Raw genomic sequence first — 22,655 nt, forward strand, 5'->3', positions numbered from 1 at the left:
TCTGAAGCATACATTTGATGAGTTTTTATCGAACTTACTGGAGATTGTTTGATTATAACAGTGAATACTAATAGGTCCTACATCAAATGGCGGATTATATACATACACTCATGTGTCTATATCTAATCTTATGTGAATCCATTTAGTTCGTGCTGGAGTTCTAGATACACAGAAGCGAATGGACCTCATTCACCAACACCAACGTTCACGTGATAATATTGATGAAACTAAAAAAAAAAAAAAACCACAACTGTCACGTGATAACCATTGTTAATTAAAATTAGATCGTAGAAGACAGAGAAGCACGTGACTCAATGTTGTTTGTTTACGATTGGTGAATGAGGTCCATTCATCAGTGACATAGCTAGGGTTGGGGGGGGGGGGAGAATTTGAAAATCCCCACCGGGCTCCCACTTGGGAGGCGCAAATGATTTTTTACATTAAAAATTAAATATTATGCAAAATGCAGGGGCCCCCCAAAGAGGTCAAGCCCCCCCCCCCCCAAGGCCCCCAAACGATGGAAAATTCCTAGCTTCGCATCTGCCATTCATAAATAGTCAGCCTTTTGGTGTACTCAGTATACAAGATACGGAAGTACTAATATGTGAATAGTTTAAAGTTTAAATCAACCATTAAAAGTTTCTGTTTTCACCTCTTTAGAATCAAATTTCAGAGTTATTTTCCTTGTAGTACAAAGTAATTTGAATTGTTCAGCCGACGACACTGATCTTTCACTTTGGCGTCCTTGACATGATTTCGTCTCTTTATTTCTCCCACTCTTCCTCTTTTTCAGTTTATTATGTTGCTCTCCGAGTTCCATTATATTCCGTCCACATTTCTTCATATTGATTTCCCTTCTTTTTCTCTAAATGGATTTTATTGCCTAAAGAACGCAAACCGGATCTTGATAAATCAAAGCGTAAAACAAAGAGCAGATTACTCGCATTTACTTTTAAGGTGAATCTACTCAATACGAGAAACTATTAGATTACTTCTGTAGAGTACAGTCCCTTACTCTTTTTTTTTCTTACAGTACAATTCAAATTATACACAATTAGCTCCCTTACAAGGGGAGACAAAAGTGATGTTCTCTCGCGATGTCTAGACATCAAACGTATTTCCAGACACAGTTTCTGGATGCCTTCATTACTTTAAACACCTCTATATTTTAAGAGATAAGCTATCATGCGTTGTTAAAAAAGGGAATTTTTCAGCAAATTTGAATTCATTTTGTTGCTAAACGGATAACTAAAGGACACATTGTATTTTATTGACTTTTTCACATGCACTAAAATGTATTTTTTAGGTAAAATAATTCGTAACAAGTTTTAGAGATCTGGGGTTCGTGAATGACCAGGCTATCTATCAAGGGGGCCCGAGTTTGAATATCGACTGGAGCTAAGTTGTGTTTGCTGAACGCCTAAACCTTCTCACAGATACCCCCTCCCGCAAGATGTCCATAACATAGGATGGACCGTAGCGCACTGGACATGTAAGATGCGCTACACGAAAGCAATAGACAAATAAACATTCTCTAAATATTCAAAACATTGAAACCATTTTTGTAAACAGATTAACAAACATTTGAAAAACGTGTTACTTCTGCCAGTATGATTGCAGCGACCTTCACATTGTCTATGACTTCGATGAACCAGCAGACGACATGATGCTGAGGGAGCGTGCGAACTTGTATTCTCAACAATGCGTTGATGTCCAGCCTCGCATTCAGTGGTCACATGACCCAAATAGTCCAATGAAAAAGTGCGTGACGTAGAATGAAGTGACGAGGAGGTATAAGGCTTGATTTGTGCACGTCATTGATGACGTCGCGCCACCATTTGGCTTTTGATTATCTGAAAGAAGACAAAGTATGTGTAAAATTACTGGTGTATGCATTAATTAAAACTAGGCGGAAATAGGGGGGGGGGGGGAGGCGTCTCATTATAAAAAAAAAAAACAGCGCTTGGAGGAACGTAAGATGGTAAGTGAGGCTAAAAGGAAACTCCGATGGTTTTGACATTTTTTTTTGTTATATAATATGTGTTTTAAGTTGCAGAAAATGAATATATTATTCTTATTATTATTATATTTTCAATAATAATAAATAAATAATAATTTTTGTGATTGATGTTTTTTAGACGTAATTTTTCTGCGCATCCAAAACGGTCAGATTTTCACCCGATTTCTATGTGACTTCATGCAAACCTATTATATTAATTCTGTTGACTTACTGTATAACGGAAAACCATACACTATAGTGTACAATGTCATATCAATAAAAGATCTAGGTGTATGCAGTTAGATCTAGATTTTGTAGGCACAGAAAAAAATACGTGTTATGAGTAGATATCTCTGTGGCATTTTACATCTCGAGAGACGATCTTTTCCCTTTGCAACTTCTTGTGTGACTAAAGAGGCCAATCCTTGATACACAGCTGCTATGAGTCCCTGTAAGGTCTAAGGCTAAGGGAGTAAACTCTAACAGAAAATCCGGTCCTGGAGCCCCGTAGACGGGGGGACTGTCTACTGCTGGCAAACTCCTGCAGCCACCTGTCCCCAAATTGTGATGGCTCGCCATCCCTTTGGATCCGGTCAGTAAGGAATAGAGGCGTGTGCTGACGTGTGGGCAGCCCAGCACTCGAAAATTTACCGCCCAGGCTTTCCCCCAGCAATGGAGAGGTCACTCCATCTCTGACAGTAATGTCTTTGAAAAAACATGAGTAGATCTACATGCTTGACTAACTATGGCGGTGTGTATTTTCTCGCCTGACCACCAACACACAACAAACACTATCGCTATTGGTTCTTTTCTCCTGACCAACAACATGTAGCCTAGGCTAGCCTTACACTGACCAGTCACAGACATACGATCTATTTACTTTTTGGGACTAGGAGGGGTGTGGATGAAAATGTTGCTTTTTATCTGGAGTTATCTTAATGCACTGATGCCCAACCTTATACTGCCCGCGGGCCATTTTAATTTCCAACACTGGTGTCGAGGGCCACATTAACAAATAGATACCCCCTCCCCCCCCCCCAAAAAAAAAAAAAGAAGAAATCATTTTAAATAGTATTATTACAATCCTGTGTTACCGGTTGACCTACTTACACTCATAGAGTCAATTATGTAACAAGGGTTTCATATGTCTTATAACTGGAAAAGTTTTTTTCTTCTAAATTAAGTGCTTGTAAATATTATGATCATACCCAGCAGTTGTTTTCGAAAATATACAAGGTTTATATAGACAACTAGGGGTAGAAATCTATTGTATGTATTGCTCGAAATTCCTCAAACAGGGAAGCCTGGCTTTGTGAGTCCATCAGTTCCAGTTGGTGTCACTCCTCAGCGGCGTCATCTGCTGCTCTGTCATTTAGTTTTGGAGCTTTTTACCAACATCGTCTGCTCGACTCGTTTTGAAGTTGTCATGCCAGAAAGGCGGCACAGCTTCAACTGCATCTCTGGACGATTTGATTCCATCACTGCTAGCAAGCACTTTATTTTATTCGTCATTTCTCTTCTCTTATCTTATATAATACAGACGTCACTTCAAAAAAGAGGATGATTACGTCCTTTCGCGTCATGCATTTAGCCATGCATATTAACCAATGACTTAAATTCTGCCAAGTCGCTGGTTTTCCTGGCTAGAGAAACTCTGTAGCCTCCATTGCAGCCAACTCATTTCTTGACTTCTTGGGAAATATGTTCGTCAATCGCTCAACTGTAGACGTAACTTAGCGATCTGTTCTTATCGGCTCATACCAACAATGCCGCCATATTTTTTTTTATAATTTTAGAAAGACGATATATTAGAAAGAATTCCATCAAAGAAAAAGTGAGAATCCTAACAGAAATGATAAAAGTTTCAACCTTTTTTTTTTAGATTTAATTTTTATTTTCTATATTTTGTGCCGATGTTTTGTCGGGCCGGTGGGAACCACGTCGCCGGCCCAATATGGCCCGCGGTCCGTAGTTTGGGCATCACTGTCTTTATGCTTTTAAATCTATATATAGCATTCCATAGCTATGAACTAGGCCGTCACTAAGCTGTAAGAATGCAAGAACTTCACGGAATCTTTAGAAATTCGGATCCAGGAACGTGGACAGCTGATCTCAAAAACGTCTCTAGAAATTTAACAGTTGATGTATATCGTTGAGAAAAGAATTGCTAGCTCGTTGGCCACTTGGAGAAAACTCTAGTTTGACAGTTATAATTTTTCAAAGTAAAAAATAAATAAATGTAAATTTGGCTTGGGTAATAGACTTAGATTTAAGGTCAACATCCGTTCGGGAATTTCCGAATGTATGACATCATTGCTTCAATGTCTGCTGTAATCCCTATAAATAGCATAAAATATTGCCGAACAATTTCTAAAGGTCTTGATACTAGACAGGAAGTAGCGGGGAAACCTTCAGGATTTACAACTGTTAAAGGAATAGTTTTAAGTAGATTCTTATCTATATTTGCTGTAGCCCTAACTCTAGCTCATACTGTCTACACCCATGTTTTTACCTTGTGAACTGTTTCCATCGTTTTGACACATTGGACCCTCACATGGTGACGCCAGCTTAGGTTCAACTCTGACCTCTCCCATTTGTGGGGCTGCATAATAGAATGAAACTCAATCAATCAATCAATCAGTCACATGTTTTACATTAGTATTCAACCAATCTATGAAACAACCAGTCAATCAGCTAATTAATTACTTAAACAAACATTGTCCCAAACCACCAAGGTATTAATCAATTTATCATTAGGTAAGAAAATCAATCATTTAATCAATACAAGTTTATCATGCAATCATCTAATCAACCAATCAATAATCAGTCTATTCAATCATATAATCAGTATTTTCAGTTAATCATCATTTAATCAATTAGTAAAGAATCATTCGGTTGATAAATCAGATCAGAATAAGAATTAGGTTCATCCACCAATCAATCTACCCGAGAAAGCAACACGACTTTACACACCAATTAATAAATATCACGTTCCAACAAGATAGTTTATCTCTCGTGTGTCCCTTGATGTCGTAGATAGTTTCTCTCTCGTCTGTCCCTTCATGTCGTAGATAGTTTCTCTCTCGTCTGTACCTTGATGTAGTAGATAGTTTATCTCTCGTCTGTACCTTGATGTCGTAGATAGTTTATCTCTCGTCTGTACCTTGATGTCGTAGATAGTTTCTCTCTGGTCTATCACTTGATGTCGTAGATAGTTTATCTCTGGTCTATCACTTGATGTCGTAGATAGTTTATCTCTGGTCTATCACTTGATGTCGTAGATAGTTTATCTCTGGTCTGTCACTTGATGTCGTAGATAGTTTCTCTCTGGTCTATCACTTGATGTAGTAGATAGTTTATCTCTCGTCTGTCTCTTGATGTCGTAGATAGTTTATCTCTCGTCTATCACTTGATGTCGTAGATAGTTTATCTCTGGTCTATCACTTGATGTCGTAGATAGTTTATCTCTGGTCTGTCACTTGATGTCGTAGATAGTTTCTCTCTGGTCTGTCACTTGATGTCGTAGATAGTTTATCTCTGGTCTATCACTTGATGTCGTAGATAGTTTCTCTCTGGTCTATCACTTGATGTCGTAGATAGTTTCTCTCTCGTCTATCACTTGATGTCGTAGATAGTTTATCTCTGGTCTGTCACTTGATGTCGTAGATAGTTTCTCTCTCGTCTATCACTTGATGTCGTAGATAGTTTATCTCTGGTCTATCACTTGATGTCGTAGATAGTTTATCTCTGGTCTATCACTTGATGTCGTAGATAGTTTATCTCTGGTCTATCACTTGATGTCGTAGATAGTTTATCTCTGGTCTATCACTTGATGTCGTAGATAGTTTCTCTCTCGTCTATCACTTGATGTCGTAGATAGTTTATCTCTCGTCTATCACTTGATGTCGTAGATAGTTTATCTCTGGTCTATCACTTGATGTCGTAGATAGTTTATCTCTGGTCTGTCACTTGATGTCGTAGATAGTTTCTCTCTGGTCTGTCACTTGATGTCGTAGATAGTTTCTCTCTGGTCTATCACTTGATGTCGTAGATAGTTTATCTCTGGTCTATCACTTGATGTCGTAGATAGTTTCTCTCTGGTCTATCACTTGATGTCGTAGATAGTTTCTCTCTGGTCTATCACTTGATGTCGTAGATAGTTTATCTCTGGTCTGTCACTTGATGTCGTAGATAGTTTCTCTCTCGTCTATCACTTGATGTCGTAGATAGTTTATCTCTGGTCTGTCACTTGATGTCGTAGATAGTTTCTCTCTCGTCTATCACTTGATGTCGTAGATAGTTTCTCTCTGGTCTGTCACTTGATGTCGTAGATAGTTTCTCTCTCGTCTATCACTTGATGTCGTAGATAGTTTCTCTCTCGTCTATCACTTGATGTCGTAGATAGTTTATCTCTGGTCTGTCACTTGATGTCGTAGATAGTTTATCTCTCGTCTATCACTTGATGTCGTAGATAGTTTATCTCTGGTCTGTCACTTGATGTCGTAGATAGTTTCTCTCTGGTCTATCACTTGATGTCGTAGATAGTTTATCTCTGGTCTGTCACTTGATGTCGTAGATAGTTTATCTCTGGTCTGCCCCTTGATGTCGTAGATAGTTTATCTCTGGTCTATCACTTGATGTCGTAGATAGTTTATCTCTGGTCTGCCCCTTGATGTCGTAGATAGTTTATCTCTCGTCTATCACTTGATGTCGTAGATAGTTTCTCTCTGGTCTGTCACTTGATGTCGTAGATAGTTTCTCTCTCGTCTATCACTTGATGTCGTAGATAGTTTCTCTCTCGTCTATCACTTGATGTCGTAGATAGTTTATCTCTGGTCTGTCACTTGATGTCGTAGATAGTTTCTCTCTGGTCTGTCACTTGATGTCGTAGATAGTTTCTCTCTGGTCTATCACTTGATGTCGTAGATAGTTTATCTCTGGTCTGTCACTTGATGTCGTAGATAGTTTATCTCTGGTCTGTACCTTGATGTCGTAGATAGTTTATCTCTGGTCTATCACTTGATGTCGTAGATAGTTTATCTCTCGTCTATCACTTGATGTCGTAGATAGTTTATCTCTGGTCTATCACTTGATGTCGTAGATAGTTTATCTCTGGTCTGTCACTTGATGTCGTAGATAGTTTATCTCTCGTCTGTCACTTGATGTCGTAGATAGTTTATCTCTGGTCTGTCACTTGATGTCGTAGATAGTTTCTCTCTGGTCTGTCACTTGATGTCGTAGATAGTTTATCTCTCGTCTATCACTTGATGTCGTAGATAGTTTATCTCTGGTCTATCACTTGATGTCGTAGATAGTTTCTCTCTGGTCTATCACTTGATGTCGTAGATAGTTTCTCTCTGGTCTGTCACTTGATGTCGTAGATAGTTTCTCTCTGGTCTATCACTTGATGTCGTAGATAGTTTCTCTCTCGTCTATCACTTGATGTCGTAGATAGTTTATCTCTGGTCTATCACTTGATGTCGTAGATAGTTTATCTCTGGTCTATCACTTGATGTCGTAGATAGTTTATCTCTCGTCTATCACTTGATGTCGTAGATAGTTTATCTCTGGTCTATCACTTGATGTCGTAGATAGTTTATCTCTGGTCTATCACTTGATGTCGTAGATAGTTTATCTCTGGTCTATCACTTGATGTCGTAGATAGTTTATCTCTGGTCTGTCACTTGATGTCGTAGATAGTTTCTCTCTCGTCTGTCACTTGATGTCGTAGATAGTTTCTCTCTGGTCTGTCACTTGATGTCGTAGATAGTTTATCTCTCGTCTATCACTTGATGTCGTAGATAGTTTCTCTCTGGTCTATCACTTGATGTCGTAGATAGTTTCTCTCTCGTCTATCACTTGATGTCGTAGATAGTTTCTCTCTGGTCTATCACTTGATGTCGTAGATAGTTTATCTCTCGTCTGTACCTTGATGTAGTAGATAGTTTATCTCTCGTCTATCACTTGATGTCGTAGATAGTTTCTCTCTGGTCTGTCACTTGATGTCGTAGATAGTTTATCTCTGGTCTATCACTTGATGTCGTAGATAGTTTCTCTCTGGTCTGTCACTTGATGTCGTAGATAGTTTCTCTCTGGTCTGTCACTTGATGTCGTAGATAGTTTATCTCTCGTCTGTACCTTGATGTCGTAGATAGTTTATCTCTCGTCTATCACTTGATGTCGTAGATAGTTTCTCTCTGGTCTGTCACTTGATGTCGTAGATAGTTTATCTCTGGTCTATCACTTGATGTCGTAGATAGTTTCTCTCTGGTCTATCACTTGATGTCGTAGATAGTTTCTCTCTGGTCTGTCACTTGATGTCGTAGATAGTTTCTCTCTGGTCTATCACTTGATGTTGTAGATAGTTTCTCTCTGGTCTGTCACTTGATGTCGTAGATAGTTTATCTCTGGTCTATCACTTGATGTCGTAGATAGTTTATCTCTGGTCTATCACTTGATGTCGTAGATAGTTTATCTCTGGTCTATCACTTGATGTCGTAGATAGTTTATCTCTGGTCTGTCACTTGATGTCGTAGATAGTTTATCTCTGGTCTATCACTTGATGTCGTAGATAGTTTCTCTCTGGTCTATCACTTGATGTCGTAGATAGTTTATCTCTCGTCTGTCACTTGATGTCGTAGATAGTTTCTCTCTGGTCTATCACTTGATGTCGTAGATAGTTTCTCTCTGGTCTGTCACTTGATGTCGTAGATAGTTTATCTCTGGTCTATCACTTGATGTCGTAGATAGTTTATCTCTCGTCTATCACTTGATGTCGTAGATAGTTTCTCTCTGGTCTATCACTTGATGTCGTAGATAGTTTATCTCTGGTCTATCACTTGATGTCGTAGATAGTTTATCTCTCGTCTATCACTTGATGTCGTAGATAGTTTCTCTCTGGTCTATCACTTGATGTCGTAGATAGTTTCTCTCTGGTCTATCACTTGATGTCGTAGACAGTTTATCTCTGGTCTATCACTTGATGTCGTAGATAGTTTATCTCTCGTCTATCACTTGATGTCGTAGATAGTTTCTCTCTGGTCTATCACTTGATGTCGTAGACAGTTTATCTCTGGTCTGTCACTTGATGTCGTAGATAGTTTCTCTCTGGTCTATCACTTGATGTCGTAGATAGTTTATCTCTCGTCTGTCACTTGATGTCGTAGATAGTTTCTCTCTGGTCTATCACTTGATGTCGTAGATAGTTTATCTCTGGTCTATCACTTGATGTCGTAGACAGTTTATCTCTGGTCTATCACTTGATGTCGTAGATAGTTTCTCTCTCGTCTATCACTTGATGTCGTAGATAGTTTATCTCTGGTCTATCACTTGATGTCGTAGATAGTTTATCTCTGGTCTGTCACTTGATGTCGTAGATAGTTTATCTCTCGTCTGTCACTTGATGTCGTAGATAGTTTATCTCTGGTCTATCACTTGATGTCGTAGATAGTTTATCTCTCGTCTATCACTTGATGTCGTAGATAGTTTATCTCTGGTCTGTCACTTGATGTCGTAGATAGTTTATCTCTCGTCTATCACTTGATGTCGTAGATAGTTTATCTCTGGTCTGTCACTTGATGTCGTAGATAGTTTCTCTCTGGTCTATCACTTGATGTCGTAGATAGTTTCTCTCTGGTCTATCACTTGATGTAGTAGATAGTTTATCTCTGGTCTATCACTTGATGTCGTAGATAGTTTATCTCTCGTCTATCACTTGATGTCGTAGATAGTTTATCTCTGGTCTATCACTTGATGTCGTAGATAGTTTATCTCTGGTCTATCACTTGATGTCGTAGATAGTTTCTCTCTGGTCTATCACTTGATGTCGTAGATAGTTTCTCTCTGGTCTATCACTTGATGTCGTAGATAGTTTATCTCTCGTCTGTCACTTGATGTCGTAGATAGTTTATCTCTGGTCTGTCACTTGATGTCGTAGATAGTTTATCTCTGGTCTATCACTTGATGTCGTAGATAGTTTCTCTCTCGTCTATCACTTGATGTCGTAGATAGTTTATCTCTGGTCTATCACTTGATGTCGTAGATAGTTTATCTCTGGTCTATCACTTGATGTCGTAGATAGTTTATCTCTGGTCTGTCACTTGATGTCGTAGATAGTTTCTCTCTCGTCTATCACTTGATGTCGTAGATAGTTTATCTCTGGTCTGTCACTTGATGTCGTAGATAGTTTATCTCTGGTCTGTCACTTGATGTCGTAGATAGTTTATCTCTCGTCTGTCACTTGATGTCGTAGATAGTTTATCTCTGGTCTATCACTTGATGTCGTAGATAGTTTATCTCTGGTCTGTCACTTGATGTCGTAGATAGTTTATCTCTGGTCTATCACTTGATGTCGTAGATAGTTTCTCTCTCGTCTATCACTTGATGTCGTAGATAGTTTATCTCTCGTCTATCACTTGATGTCGTAGATAGTTTATCTCTGGTCTATCACTTGATGTCGTAGATAGTTTATCTCTGGTCTATCACTTGATGTCGTAGATAGTTTATCTCTGGTCTATCACTTGATGTCGTAGATAGTTTATCTCTGGTCTGTCACTTGATGTCGTAGATAGTTTCTCTCTCGTCTATCACTTGATGTCGTAGATAGTTTCTCTCTGGTCTGTCACTTGATGTCGTAGATAGTTTATCTCTGGTCTGTCACTTGATGTCGTAGATAGTTTATCTCTCGTCTGTCACTTGATGTCGTAGATAGTTTATCTCTGGTCTATCACTTGATGTCGTAGATAGTTTATCTCTCGTCTATCACTTGATGTCGTAGATAGTTTATCTCTGGTCTGTCACTTGATGTCGTAGATAGTTTATCTCTCGTCTATCACTTGATGTCGTAGATAGTTTATCTCTGGTCTGTCACTTGATGTCGTAGATAGTTTCTCTCTGGTCTATCACTTGATGTCGTAGATAGTTTCTCTCTGGTCTATCACTTGATGTAGTAGATAGTTTATCTCTGGTCTATCACTTGATGTCGTAGATAGTTTATCTCTCGTCTATCACTTGATGTCGTAGATAGTTTATCTCTGGTCTATCACTTGATGTCGTAGATAGTTTATCTCTGGTCTATCACTTGATGTCGTAGATAGTTTATCTCTCGTCTATCACTTGATGTCGTAGATAGTTTATCTCTGGTCTATCACTTGATGTCGTAGATAGTTTCTCTCTGGTCTATCACTTGATGTCGTAGATAGTTTCTCTCTGGTCTATCACTTGATGTCGTAGATAGTTTATCTCTCGTCTGTCACTTGATGTCGTAGATAGTTTATCTCTGGTCTGTCACTTGATGTCGTAGATAGTTTATCTCTGGTCTATCACTTGATGTCGTAGATAGTTTATCTCTCGTCTATCACTTGATGTCGTAGATAGTTTCTCTCTGGTCTATCACTTGATGTCGTAGATAGTTTATCTCTCGTCTATCACTTGATGTCGTAGATAGTTTCTCTCTGGTCTATCACTTGATGTCGTAGATAGTTTATCTCTGGTCTGTCACTTGATGTCGTAGATAGTTTCTCTCTGGTCTGTCACTTGATGTCGTAGATAGTTTATCTCTGGTCTGTCACTTGATGTCGTAGATAGTTTATCTCTGGTCTATCACTTGATGTCGTAGATAGTTTCTCTCTGGTCTGTCACTTGATGTCGTAGATAGTTTATCTCTCGTCTGTCACTTGATGTCGTAGATAGTTTATCTCTCGTCTGTACCTTGATGTCGTAGATAGTTTATCTCTCTCGTCTATCACTTGATGTCGTAGATAGTTTATCTCTCGTCTATCACTTGATGTCGTAGATAGTTTATCTCTCGTCTATCACTTGATGTCGTAGATAGTTTATCTCTCGTCTGTCACTTGATGTAGTAGATAGTTTCTCTCTGGTCTGTCACTTGATGTAGTAGATAGTTTATCTCTGGTCTGTCACTTGATGTCGTAGATAGTTTATCTCTGGTCTATCACTTGATGTCGTAGATAGTTTCTCTCTGGTCTGTCTCTTGATGTCGTAGATAGTTTATCTCTGGTCTGTCTCTTGATGTCGTAGATAGTTTATCTCTGGTCTATCACTTGATGTCGTAGATAGTTTATCTCTGGTCTGTCACTTGATGTCGTAGATAGTTTATCTCTCGTCTGTCACTTGATGTCGTAGATAGTTTATCTCTCGTCTATCACTTGATGTCGTAGATAGTTTCTCTCTGGTCTGTCACTTGATGTCGTAGATAGTTTATCTCTCGTCTGTCACTTGATGTAGTAGATAGTTTATCTCTGGTCTGTCACTTGATGTCGTAGATAGTTTATCTCTGGTCTGTCACTTGATGTCGTAGATAGTTTATCTCTGGTCTGTCACTTGATGTCGTAGATAGTTTCTCTCTGGTCTATCACTTGATGTCGTAGATAGTTTATCTCTGGTCTGTCACTTGATGTCGTAGATAGTTTCTCTCTGGTCTATCACTTGATGTCGTAGATAGTTTATCTCTCGTCTGTCACTTGATGTCGTAGATAGTTTCTCTCTGGTCTATCACTTGATGTCGTAGATAGTTTCTCTCTGGTCTATCACTTGATGTCGTAGATAGTTTATCTCTGGTCTGTCACTTGATGTAGTAGATAGTTTATCTCTCGTCTGTCACTTGATGTCGTAGATAGTTTCTCTCTGGTCTGTCACTTGATGTCGTAGATAGTTTATCTCTGGTCTATCACTTGATGTCGTAGATAGTTTATCTCTGGTCTGTCACTTGATGTCGTAGATAGTTTATCTCTCGTCTGTCACTTGATGTCGTAGATAGTTTCTCTCTGGTCTATCACTTGATGTCGTAGATAGTTTATCTCTGGTCTATCACTTGATGTCGTAGATAGTTTATCTCTCGTCTGTCACTTGATGTCGTAGATAGTTTATCTCTCGTCTATCACTTGATGTCGTAGATAGTTTATCTCTGGTCTATCACTTGATGTCGTAGATAGTTTATCTCTGGTCTATCACTTGATGTCGTAGATAGTTTATCTCTCGTCTATCACTTGATGTCGTAGATAGTTTCTCTCTGGTCTATCACTTGATGTCGTAGATAGTTTATCTCTGGTCTGTCACTTGATGTCGTAGATAGTTTCTCTCTGGTCTATCACTTGATGTCGTAGATAGTTTCTCTCTGGTCTATCACTTGATGTCGTAGATAGTTTCTCTCTGGTCTATCACTTGATGTCGTAGATAGTTTATCTCTGGTCTGTCACTTGATGTCGTAGATAGTTTATCTCTCGTCTGTCACTTGATGTCGTAGATAGTTTCTCTCTGGTCTGTCACTTGATGTCGTAGATAGTTTATCTCTGGTCTGTCACTTGATGTCGTAGATAGTTTCTCTCTGGTCTATCACTTGATGTAGTAGATAGTTTATCTCTCGTCTGTCACTTGATGTCGTAGATAGTTTATCTCTGGTCTGTCACTTGATGTAGTAGATAGTTTATCTCTCGTCTGTCACTTGATGTAGTAGATAGTTTCTCTCTGGTCTATCACTTGATGTCGTAGATAGTTTATCTCTCGTCTATCACTTGATGTCGTAGATAGTTTATCTCTCGTCTATCACTTGATGTCGTAGATAGTTTATCTCTCGTCTATCACTTGATGTCGTAGATAGTTTATCTCTGGTCTATCACTTGATGTCGTAGATAGTTTATCTCTCGTCTATCACTTGATGTCGTAGATAGTTTCTCTCTCGTCTATCACTTGATGTCGTAGATAGTTTATCTCTCGTCTATCACTTGATGTCGTAGATAGTTTATCTCTCGTGTGTCCCTTCATGTCGTAGATAGTTTCTCTCTCGTCTGTCACTTGATGTCGTAGATAGTTTCTCTCTGGTCTGTCACTTGATGTCGTAGATAGTTTATCTCTCGTGTGTCACTTGATGTCGTAGATAGTTTATCTCTCGTCTATCACTTGATGTCGTAGATAGTTTATCTCTCGTGTGTCCCTTCATGTCGTAGATAGTTTCTCTCTGGTCTGTCACTTGATGTCGTAGATAGTTTCTCTCTGGTCTGTACCTTGATGTCGTAGATAGTTTATCTCTCGTCTGTCACTTGATGTCGTAGATAGTTTCTCTCTGGTCTATCACTTGATGTCGTAGATAGTTTATCTCTGGTCTATCACTTGATGTCGTAGATAGTTTATCTCTCGTCTGTCACTTGATGTCGTAGATAGTTTCTCTCTGGTCTATCACTTGATGTCGTAGATAGTTTATCTCTGGTCTGTCACTTGATGTCGTAGATAGTTTCTCTCTGGTCTGTCACTTGATGTCGTAGATAGTTTATCTCTGGTCTGTCACTTGATGTCGTAGATAGTTTATCTCTGGTCTGTCACTTGATGTCGTAGATAGTTTATCTCTCGTCTGTACCTTGATGTAGTAGATAGTTTATCTCTCGTCTGTACCTTGATGTAGTAGATAGTTTATCTCTGGTCTGTCACTTGATGTCGTAGATAGTTTATCTCTGGTCTGTCACTTGATGTCGTAGATAGTTTATCTCTCGTCTGTACCTTGATGTAGTAGATAGTTTATCTCTCGTCTGTCACTTGATGTCGTAGATAGTTTCTCTCTGGTCTATCACTTGATGTCGTAGATAGTTTATCTCTGGTCTGTCACTTGATGTCGTAGATAGTTTCTCTCTGGTCTGTCACTTGATGTCGTAGATAGTTTCTCTCTGGTCTATCACTTGATGTCGTAGATAGTTTATCTCTGGTCTGTCACTTGATGTCGTAGATAGTTTCTCTCTGGTCTGTCACTTGATGTCGTAGATAGTTTCTCTCTGGTCTATCACTTGATGTCGTAGATAGTTTCTCTCTGGTCTATCACTTGATGTCGTAGATAGTTTCTCTCTGGTCTGTCACTTGATGTCGTAGATAGTTTATCTCTGGTCTATCACTTGATGTCGTAGATAGTTTATCTCTCGTCTGTCACTTGATGTCGTAGATAGTTTATCTCTGGTCTATCACTTGATGTCGTAGATAGTTTATCTCTCGTCTATCACTTGATGTCGTAGATAGTTTATCTCTCGTCTATCACTTGATGTCGTAGATAGTTTATCTCTCGTCTGTCACTTGATGTCGTAGATAGTTTATCTCTGGTCTGTACCTTGATGTCGTAGATAGTTTATCTCTCGTCTATCACTTGATGTCGTAGATAGTTTATCTCTCGTCTGTCACTTGATGTCGTAGATAGTTTCTCTCTGGTCTGTACCTTGATGTCGTAGATAGTTTATCTCTCGTCTATCACTTGATGTCGTAGATAGTTTCTCTCTGGTCTGTCACTTGATGTCGTAGATAGTTTATCTCTGGTCTATCACTTGATGTCGTAGATAGTTTCTCTCTGGTCTATCACTTGATGTCGTAGATAGTTTCTCTCTGGTCTGTCACTTGATGTCGTAGATAGTTTCTCTCTGGTCTATCACTTGATGTCGTAGATAGTTTCTCTCTGGTCTATCACTTGATGTCGTAGATAGTTTATCTCTGGTCTGTCACTTGATGTCGTAGATAGTTTATCTCTGGTCTATCACTTGATGTCGTAGATAGTTTATCTCTGGTCTGTCACTTGATGTCGTAGATAGTTTATCTCTGGTCTGTCACTTGATGTCGTAGATAGTTTATCTCTGGTCTGTCACTTGATGTCGTAGATAGTTTATCTCTGGTCTATCACTTGATGTCGTAGATAGTTTCTCTCTCGTCTGTCACTTGATGTCGTAGATAGTTTATCTCTGGTCTATCACTTGATGTCGTAGATAGTTTATCTCTGGTCTATCACTTGATGTCGTAGATAGTTTATCTCTGGTCTATCACTTGATGTCGTAGATAGTTTATCTCTGGTCTATCACTTGATGTCGTAGATAGTTTATCTCTGGTCTATCACTTGATGTCGTAGATAGTTTATCTCTGGTCTGTCACTTGATGTCGTAGATAGTTTATCTCTCGTCTGTCACTTGATGTCGTAGATAGTTTCTCTCTGGTCTGTACCTTGATGTCGTAGATAGTTTCTCTCTGGTCTATCACTTGATGTCGTAGATAGTTTATCTCTGGTCTGTCACTTGATGTCGTAGATAGTTTATCTCTGGTCTGTCACTTGATGTCGTAGATAGTTTCTCTCTGGTCTATCACTTGATGTCGTAGATAGTTTATCTCTGGTCTGTCACTTGATGTCGTAGATAGTTTCTCTCTGGTCTGTCACTTGATGTCGTAGATAGTTTATCTCTGGTCTGTCACTTGATGTCGTAGATAGTTTCTCTCTGGTCTATCACTTGATGTAGTAGATAGTTTATCTCTGGTCTATCACTTGATGTCGTAGATAGTTTATCTCTGGTCTATCACTTGATGTCGTAGATAGTTTATCTCTGGTCTGTCACTTGATGTCGTAGATAGTTTATCTCTCGTCTGTCACTTGATGTCGTAGATAGTTTCTCTCTGGTCTGTCACTTGATGTCGTAGATAGTTTATCTCTGGTCTGTCACTTGATGTCGTAGATAGTTTATCTCTCGTCTGTCACTTGATGTCGTAGATAGTTTATCTCTGGTCTATCACTTGATGTCGTAGATAGTTTATCTCTGGTCTATCACTTGATGTCGTAGATAGTTTATCTCTGGTCTATCACTTGATGTAGTAGATAGTTTATCTCTGGTCTGTCACTTGATGTCGTAGATAGTTTATCTCTGGTCTATCACTTGATGTCGTAGATAGTTTATCTCTGGTCTGTCACTTGATGTCGTAGATAGTTTCTCTCTGGTCTGTACCTTGATGTCGTAGATAGTTTATCTCTCGTCTGTCACTTGATGTCGTAGATAGTTTCTCTCTGGTCTGTCACTTGATGTCGTAGATAGTTTATCTCTCGTCTGTCACTTGATGTCGTAGATAGTTTCTCTCTGGTCTATCACTTGATGTCGTAGATAGTTTATCTCTCGTCTGTCACTTGATGTCGTAGATAGTTTCTCTCTGGTCTGTCACTTGATGTCGTAGATAGTTTATCTCTGGTCTGTCACTTGATGTCGTAGATAGTTTATCTCTGGTCTATCACTTGATGTCGTAGATAGTTTATCTCTGGTCTGTCACTTGATGTCGTAGATAGTTTCTCTCTGGTCTGTCACTTGATGTCGTAGATAGTTTATCTCTCGTCTGTCACTTGATGTCGTAGATAGTTTATCTCTGGTCTATCACTTGATGTCGTAGATAGTTTCTCTCTGGTCTGTCACTTGATGTCGTAGATAGTTTCTCTCTGGTCTGTCACTTGATGTCGTAGATAGTTTCTCTCTGGTCTATCACTTGATGTTGTAGATAGTTTCTCTCTGGTCTGTCACTTGATGTCGTAGATAGTTTATCTCTGGTCTATCACTTGATGTCGTAGATAGTTTATCTCTGGTCTATCACTTGATGTCGTAGATAGTTTATCTCTGGTCTATCACTTGATGTCGTAGATAGTTTATCTCTGGTCTATCACTTGATGTCGTAGATAGTTTCTCTCTGGTCTATCACTTGATGTCGTAGATAGTTTATCTCTGGTCTATCACTTGATGTCGTAGATAGTTTATCTCTGGTCTATCACTTGATGTAGTAGATAGTTTCTCTCTCGTCTATCACTTGATGTCGTAGATAGTTTCTCTCTGGTCTATCACTTGATGTCGTAGATAGTTTCTCTCTCGTCTGTCACTTGATGTCGTAGATAGTTTCTCTCTGGTCTGTCACTTGATGTCGTAGATAGTTTCTCTCTGGTCTGTCACTTGATGTCGTAGATAGTTTCTCTCTGGTCTATCACTTGATGTTGTAGATAGTTTCTCTCTGGTCTGTCACTTGATGTCGTAGATAGTTTATCTCTGGTCTATCACTTGATGTCGTAGATAGTTTATCTCTGGTCTATCACTTGATGTCGTAGATAGTTTATCTCTGGTCTATCACTTGATGTCGTAGATAGTTTATCTCTGGTCTATCACTTGATGTCGTAGATAGTTTATCTCTGGTCTATCACTTGATGTCGTAGATAGTTTATCTCTGGTCTATCACTTGATGTCGTAGATAGTTTATCTCTGGTCTATCACTTGATGTCGTAGATAGTTTCTCTCTGGTCTATCACTTGATGTCGTAGATAGTTTATCTCTGGTCTGTCACTTGATGTCGTAGATAGTTTATCTCTGGTCTATCACTTGATGTCGTAGATAGTTTATCTCTGGTCTGTCACTTGATGTCGTAGATAGTTTCTCTCTCGTCTGTCACTTGATGTTGTAGATAGTTTCTCTCTGGTCTGTCACTTGATGTCGTAGATAGTTTATCTCTGGTCTATCACTTGATGTCGTAGATAGTTTATCTCTGGTCTATCACTTGATGTCGTAGATAGTTTATCTCTGGTCTATCACTTGATGTCGTAGATAGTTTATCTCTGGTCTATCACTTGATGTCGTAGATAGTTTCTCTCTGGTCTATCACTTGATGTCGTAGATAGTTTATCTCTGGTCTATCACTTGATGTCGTAGATAGTTTCTCTCTGGTCTATCACTTGATGTCGTAGATAGTTTATCTCTGGTCTATCACTTGATGTCGTAGATAGTTTATCTCTGGTCTATCACTTGATGTAGTAGATAGTTTCTCTCTCGTCTATCACTTGATGTCGTAGATAGTTTCTCTCTGGTCTATCACTTGATGTCGTAGATAGTTTCTCTCTCGTCTGTCACTTGATGTCGTAGATAGTTTCTCTCTGGTCTATCACTTGATGTCGTAGATAGTTTCTCTCTGGTCTGTCACTTGATGTTGTAGATAGTTTCTCTCTGGTCTGTCACTTGATGTCGTAGATAGTTTATCTCTGGTCTATCACTTGATGTCGTAGATAGTTTATCTCTCGTCTATCACTTGATGTCGTAGATAGTTTATCTCTGGTCTATCACTTGATGTCGTAGATAGTTTCTCTCTGGTCTATCACTTGATGTCGTAGATAGTTTCTCTCTCGTCTATCACTTGATGTCGTAGATAGTTTCTCTCTGGTCTATCACTTGATGTCGTAGATAGTTTATCTCTGGTCTGTCACTTGATGTCGTAGATAGTTTCTCTCTCGTCTGTCACTTGATGTTGTAGATAGTTTCTCTCTCGTCTGTCACTTGATGTCGTAGATAGTTTCTCTCTCGTCTGTCACTTGATGTCGTAGATAGTTTCTCTCTGGTCTGTCACTTGATGTCGTAGATAGTTTCTCTCTCGTCTATCACTTGATGTCGTAGATAGTTTCTCTCTGGTCTATCACTTGATGTCGTAGATAGTTTATCTCTGGTCTGTCACTTGATGTCGTAGATAGTTTCTCTCTCGTCTGTCACTTGATGTTGTAGATAGTTTCTCTCTCGTCTGTCACTTGATGTCGTAGATAGTTTCTCTCTGGTCTGTCACTTGATGTCGTAGATAGTTTCTCTCTGGTCTGTCACTTGATGTCGTAGATAGTTTCTCTCTCGTCTGTCACTTGATGTCGTAGATAGTTTATCTCTCGTCTGTCACTTGATGTCGTAGATAGTTTATCTCTGGTCTGTCACTTGATGTCGTAGATAGTTTATCTCTGGTCTGTCACTTGATGTCGTAGATAGTTTATCTCTGGTCTGTCACTTGATGTCGTAGATAGTTTATCTCTCGTCTGTCACTTGATGTCGTAGATAGTTTCTCTCTGGTCTGTCACTTGATGTCGTAGATAGTTTCTCTCTGGTCTATCACTTGATGTCGTAGATAGTTTATCTCTCGTCTATCACTTGATGTCGTAGATAGTTTATCTCTCGTCTGTCACTTGATGTCGTAGATAGTTTCTCTCTGGTCTGTCACTTGATGTCGTAGATAGTTTCTCTCTGGTCTATCACTTGATGTCGTAGATAGTTTATCTCTGGTCTATCACTTGATGTCGTAGATAGTTTATCTCTGGTCTATCACTTGATGTAGTAGATAGTTTATCTCTGGTCTGTCACTTGATGTCGTAGATAGTTTATCTCTGGTCTATCACTTGATGTCGTAGATAGTTTATCTCTGGTCTATCACTTGATGTCGTAGATAGTTTATCTCTGGTCTATCACTTGATGTCGTAGATAGTTTATCTCTGGTCTATCACTTGATGTAGTAGATAGTTTATCTCTGGTCTGTCACTTGATGTCGTAGATAGTTTATCTCTGGTCTATCACTTGATGTCGTAGATAGTTTATCTCTCGTCTATCACTTGATGTCGTAGATAGTTTATCTCTCGTCTATCACTTGATGTCGTAGATAGTTTCTCTCTCGTCTGTCACTTGATGTCGTAGATAGTTTCTCTCTCGTCTGTCACTTGATGTCGTAGATAGTTTATCTCTCGTCTGTCACTTGATGTCGTAGATAGTTTATCTCTGGTCTATCACTTGATGTCGTAGATAGTTTATCTCTGGTCTGTCACTTGATGTCGTAGATAGTTTATCTCTCGTCTATCACTTGATGTCGTAGATAGTTTATCTCTCGTCTATCACTTGATGTCGTAGATAGTTTATCTCTGGTCTATCACTTGATGTCGTAGATAGTTTATCTCTCGTCTATCACTTGATGTCGTAGATAGTTTATCTCTCGTCTGTCACTTGATGTCGTAGATAGTTTATCTCTGGTCTATCACTTGATGTCGTAGATAGTTTATCTCTCGTCTATCACTTGATGTCGTAGATAGTTTATCTCTCGTCTATCACTTGATGTCGTAGATAGTTTATCTCTCGTCTGTCACTTGATGTCGTAGATAGTTTATCTCTGGTCTATCACTTGATGTCGTAGATAGTTTATCTCTGGTCTATCACTTGATGTCGTAGATAGTTTATCTCTGGTCTGTCACTTGATGTCGTAGATAGTTTATCTCTCGTCTATCACTTGATGTCGTAGATAGTTTATCTCTCGTCTATCACTTGATGTCGTAGATAGTTTATCTCTCGTCTATCACTTGATGTCGTAGATAGTTTATCTCTCGTCTATCACTTGATGTCGTAGATAGTTTATCTCTCGTCTATCACTTGATGTCGTAGATAGTTTATCTCTCGTCTATCACTTGATGTCGTAGATAGTTTATCTCTCTGGTCTATCACTTGATGTCGTAGATAGTTTATCTCTCGTCTATCACTTGATGTCGTAGATAGTTTCTCTCTCGTCTGTCACTTGATGTCGTAGATAGTTTATCTCTGGTCTATCACTTGATGTCGTAGATAGTTTCTCTCTGGTCTATCACTTGATGTCGTAGATAGTTTCTCTCTGGTCTATCACTTGATGTCGTAGATAGTTTATCTCTGGTCTATCACTTGATGTCGTAGATAGTTTCTCTCTGGTCTATCACTTGATGTCGTAGATAGTTTATCTCTGGTCTATCACTTGATGTCGTAGATAGTTTATCTCTGGTCTATCACTTGATGTCGTAGATAGTTTCTCTCTGGTCTATCACTTGATGTCGTAGATAGTTTCTCTCTGGTCTATCACTTGATGTCGTAGATAGTTTATCTCTGGTCTATCACTTGATGTCGTAGATAGTTTATCTCTGGTCTATCACTTGATGTCGTAGATAGTTTATCTCTCGTCTATCACTTGATGTCGTAGATAGTTTCTCTCTCGTCTGTCACTTGATGTCGTAGATAGTTTATCTCTGGTCTATCACTTGATGTCGTAGATAGTTTATCTCTCGTCTATCACTTGATGTCGTAGATAGTTTCTCTCTCGTCTGTCACTTGATGTCGTAGATAGTTTATCTCTGGTCTATCACTTGATGTCGTAGATAGTTTCTCTCTGGTCTATCACTTGATGTCGTAGATAGTTTCTCTCTGGTCTATCACTTGATGTCGTAGATAGTTTATCTCTGGTCTATCACTTGATGTCGTAGATAGTTTCTCTCTGGTCTATCACTTGATGTCGTAGATAGTTTATCTCTGGTCTATCACTTGATGTCGTAGATAGTTTCTCTCTGGTCTATCACTTGATGTCGTAGATAGTTTCTCTCTGGTCTATCACTTGATGTCGTAGATAGTTTATCTCTGGTCTATCACTTGATGTCGTAGATAGTTTCTCTCTGGTCTATCACTTGATGTCGTAGATAGTTTATCTCTGGTCTGTCACTTGATGTCGTAGATAGTTTATCTCTGGTCTATCACTTGATGTCGTAGATAGTTTCTCTCTGGTCTATCACTTGATGTCGTAGATAGTTTCTCTCTGGTCTATCACTTGATGTCGTAGATAGTTTATCTCTCGTCTGTCACTTGATGTCGTAGATAGTTTATCTCTGGTCTGTCACTTGATGTCGTAGATAGTTTCTCTCTCGTCTGTCACTTGATGTCGTAGATAGTTTATCTCTGGTCTATCACTTGATGTCGTAGATAGTTTCTCTCTGGTCTGTCACTTGATGTCGTAGATAGTTTCTCTCTGGTCTGTCACTTGATGTCGTAGATAGTTTATCTCTGGTCTGTCACTTGATGTCGTAGATAGTTTCTCTCTGGTCTATCACTTGATGTCGTAGATAGTTTCTCTCTGGTCTGTCACTTGATGTCGTAGATAGTTTCTCTCTGGTCTGTCTCTTGATGTCGTAGATAGTTTCTCTCTGGTCTATCACTTGATGTCGTAGATAGTTTCTCTCTGGTCTATCACTTGATGTCGTAGATAGTTTATCTCTGGTCTGTCTCTTGATGTCGTAGATAGTTTCTCT

At 39.0% G+C, this 22,655-nt stretch overlaps 1 protein-coding gene across 1 annotated transcript in view; it reads right to left on the reverse strand.

Moving 5' to 3' along the window:
* Positions 1–518: 518 nt before the first annotated feature.
* LOC106073579 (uncharacterized) overlaps positions 519–22,655 on the reverse strand; it is a 185,928-nt gene continuing 163,791 nt past the window's right edge. The window contains exons 7-8 of the mRNA XM_056009869.1: positions 4,512–4,601; positions 519–1,853 (exon numbers count right to left, since the gene is read on the reverse strand). Coding sequence (XP_055865844.1) covers positions 1,726–1,853; positions 4,512–4,601 — 218 coding nt within the window. The 3' untranslated portion in view covers positions 519–1,725. The remainder of the gene's footprint in view (positions 1,854–4,511; positions 4,602–22,655) is intronic.

This window comes from Biomphalaria glabrata, chromosome 14 (assembly GCF_947242115.1).
Source record: "Biomphalaria glabrata chromosome 14, xgBioGlab47.1, whole genome shotgun sequence".
NCBI classification, from domain to species: domain Eukaryota; kingdom Metazoa; phylum Mollusca; class Gastropoda; family Planorbidae; genus Biomphalaria; species Biomphalaria glabrata.